General features: G+C 46.7%; 1 protein-coding gene across 1 annotated transcript; it reads left to right on the top strand.

Annotated features, from left to right (window-relative positions):
- The first annotated feature begins 1,748 nt into the window (after positions 1 to 1,748).
- On the top strand, positions 1,749 to 2,917 carry LOC308631798 (uncharacterized protein). Its single transcript, XM_081263284.1, has 2 exons — positions 1,749 to 2,306; positions 2,685 to 2,917. The coding sequence occupies exons 1-2, from the start codon at positions 1,800 to 1,802 to the stop codon at positions 2,895 to 2,897; spliced, it is 720 nt and encodes a 239-aa protein (XP_081119410.1). The 5' UTR covers positions 1,749 to 1,799; the 3' UTR covers positions 2,898 to 2,917.
- The last annotated feature ends 638 nt before the right edge of the window (positions 2,918 to 3,555 follow it).

The raw sequence follows: 3,555 nt of genomic DNA, 5'->3' as shown, positions 1-3,555 counted from the left end.
GTCGCTTTATTGGAGAGTTTAAACCATTAACATTTAGAGTTACTATTGATGTATATTTTGTACTTCCAGCCATGTTTGATTATTTATCTCTTTTTTTTTTATAGTTTAGTTTGTTTCTCCATGGTTAGCTTTCCCCCCACCATCTGTCCTTATTGAGGTACTTCCCATTGTTGGCTTTGGTTATTGTTATTCACTTCTTTCTCGTGTAGTGTTTTGTTCAAGATGCTTTGCAATGCTGGTTTTCTGGCTACAAATTCTTTTAGCTTTTGTTTATCATGAAAGATTTTTATTTCGTTGTCGTACCTGAAGCTTAATTTTGCTGGATACAGAATTCTTGGTTGGCATCCATTGTCTTTCAGTGTTTGAAATATGTTGTTCCAGGATCTTCTCGCTTTCAGCGTCTGTGATGAAAAATCCGTTGTTAGTCTTATTTGTTTACCCCTGAATGTAATCTGTCTCTTTTCTCTTGCAGCTTTTAATATTTTCTCTTTGTTCTGTATATTTGATATCTTCATAACAATGCGTCTTGGCGTTGGTCTACTGTGATTTTGTGTGCTCGGTGTCCTGTATGCATCTTCAATTTGTATATCTGTTTCCTTTTTTATTTCTGGAAAGTTTTCTGTAATTATTTCTTTTAGCAGGTTACTCATTCCCTTGGTTTGACTCTCTATCCCTTCCTCTATCCCGATCACTCTTAAATTTGGTTTTTTTATGTTGTCCCATATCTCTTGGATGTTTCTCTCGTGGTTTTTAACCGTCCTATCAATGTTGGCTAGACTCTTTTCAAGATGATATATTTTGTCTTCATTATCTGAAGTTCTGGCTTCTACTTGCTCCATTCTATTAGTGATACTCTCATTTGAGTTTTTAATTTGGTTTATAGTTTCCTTCACTTCTAAGATTATCGTTTGATTCTTTTTTATAATCTCTATCTCCTGATACAGATGCTTAACTTCTTCTTTTATCTGTTTATGTAATACATTCTCAATGTGTTCTTTCGCTGCTTGAATTTGCTGTCTCATATCCTCTTTAAGGTTCCGTTCCATCTGTCTAAGGTGTTCCTTGAGCTCTTTGTATGACCATTTTTCTGATGACTCTAGGTCCTCCTGAATATTTAGGCTATCCTGCATTGTTTGTACTCCTTTTCTTCCTTGCCTTTTGAAGCTGCTCATGTTGCTTCTTGTTCTGTTTGACTGTTGAGCTATTGTTTACTCCTGTAAATTTATTTGATGCTTGGGATGAAAGGTATTAGAAGGGAAGGGAGGAGGTCACTAAAGAGAATGAGAGTAAGCAGGTAGAATTCAAGGAAGGGGGAATAAGAAAATTGAAAAGAAATGTAAAGACAGAGGAAAAGAAGGAAAGAGAGAAAAGGATAGAGAATTAAAGAGAATTTAAGGACAAATAATAATAATAGAAATGAGAGATGAAGTTTAAAAATGGAATAAAATAAGATAAGATAAAATGGATTAAAAATATCATTTAAAAAGACAGCAACAATAAAAAAAATAATAATAATAATAAAAAAAATTAATAAAAAAAAATAAAATAAAATAAAAAAAAAAAACAAGAAAAAAAAAATATTTATAAATGCAGTCCTAGAGTGCGATTAACTGTTCTTCCAGTAGATGGCGCTGTGGCCACCGGGCCAAGTTCCCCCTCTCAGTGGTCAGGATTCAATCTCTGTGCAGCAGATCTTCCACCCGGACTGGGCGGGTCTCCACTCCTGCTGTTCGCCCTGTGGGCGGGGCCTGTTGCCGAGCCCGGCGGGGGTCGTTTGTGGCGCTGGGCTGGCAGTTTGGATGTGGTCGTCTGGAGCCCTGCACCGCCAGAGGGGGTTCACAGATCTGGGCCTGCTGGAGCCGGGCAGGCAGTGCCCTCTCCCCCACTCACTGCAGCATGTGGGCAGCGGCCGCCTGTCTGCGGCTGGTGTCAATTTACAGAGCTGGACGGGCTCGGGCTCAGGCAGGCAGCGCCCATCCCCACTGTCGCTGCAACGTGTGGGCAGCAGGCGTTTGGCGGCAGCTGACGACCACTCACAGAGCCCAATGGGCGGGGGCCCAGGCAGGCAGCGCCCGCTCCTAAGCTGGCTGCAACGTGTGAGCAGCTGTTGGCGGAGGTTCACAGAGCCGCCAGCGTGGGTCCAGGCAGGCCGCGCCCGCTCCCACGATCACTGCAACGTATGTGCAGCGGCAGGGGCCGGTTCCCAGAGCCGCCGGCGTGGGTCCAGGCAGGTAGCGCCCACTTCCAAGGTCGCTACAACCAGCGGCCGGGGCGGTTCACCGAGCCGCCGGCGTGGGTTCAGGCAGGTAGCGCCCGCCCCCAAGGTCGCTGCAACCCGCGGCCGGGGCTGGTTCACCGTGCCGCCGGCGTGGGTCCGGGCAGGTAGCGCTCGCTCCCAAGGTCGCTGCAACCAGCGGCCGGGGCCGGTTCACCGAGCCGCGGCGTGGGTCCAGGTATGTAGCGCCCGCCCCCTAGGTCGCTGCAACCAGCGGCCGGGCCGTTTCCCAGAGCCGCCGGCTTGGGTCCAGGCAGGAAGCGCCCGCTCCCAAGGTCGCTGCAACCAGCAGCCAAGGCCGGTTCACCGAGCCACCGGCATGCGTCCAGGCAGGTAGCGCCCGCCCCCAAGGTCGCTGCAACCAGCGGCTGGGGCCGGTTCCCAGAGCCGCCGGCGTGGGACCAGGCAGACAGCGCCCGCTCCTCTGTTTACCGCAACGTGTGGGCTGCAGCCATTTGGCGGCAGCCGGCGGGACTGTGTCCCAGCTCTGCGTTGCCGAGATTCAGGCGTCTGGGACACGCTGCCACCTCCAATTAAACTTACTAGTTCCAGGCAGGTCTCCTTTCAGCTGAATTTTGCTAGAGGTTTCTCAGTAGGACGCCTGTGGGTGTATTCTTTCTGATCCCGTTACAGCAGAGGCACTGACAGTGCTGTTTCCTCGCTGGCCGCCATGTTGTCCTCTCTTCACCCAATCTTGATCATACTTGGTGGTAATGATCAGTACACCAATCCCACTTGGCTCACCAAATTTCGTTCTTCTATGTTGAAGCATTCATTTGCAGTAACAGTTTGAATTTTTAGGTTTCACTCTGTTTTCGCCTATATTGATAGATGAATTTGGAACTCTAAATCAAACACAGTTTGTGCTAGCTCCTTGAAACATGACACAATAAAGTAGTTCTAAGTTCTGTCAGTATGGTTTGTTTCCTATTCAAGTAGCCCTAAGCAGAGACTGACGAAAACCCCATTTGTCTGAAAGGGGTTGCCTACCTTCCAAAAAACTACGAATTTCCTGAAATCTCAGCAAATGTTTTTCACCCAAACGTGATCATACTTGGTGGTAATCATCAGTACACCATTCCCACTTGGCTCAACAAATTTCGTTCTTCTAGGTTGAAACATTCGTTTGCAGTAACAGTTTGAATTCTTAGGTTTCACTCTGTTTTCGCCTATATTGATAGATGAACTTGGAACTCTAAATCAAACACGGTTTGTGCTAGCTCCTTGAAACATGACACAATAAAGTAGTTCTAAGTTCTGTCAGTATGGTTTGTTTCCTA

This window comes from Spermophilus citellus (genome assembly GCF_964194105.1).
Source record: "Spermophilus citellus genome assembly, chromosome: 12".
Lineage (NCBI taxonomy): Eukaryota > Metazoa > Chordata > Mammalia > Rodentia > Sciuridae > Spermophilus > Spermophilus citellus.
Note: the sequence above shows the minus strand (reverse complement) of the source record. Positions and strands in the feature narration are given on the sequence as shown.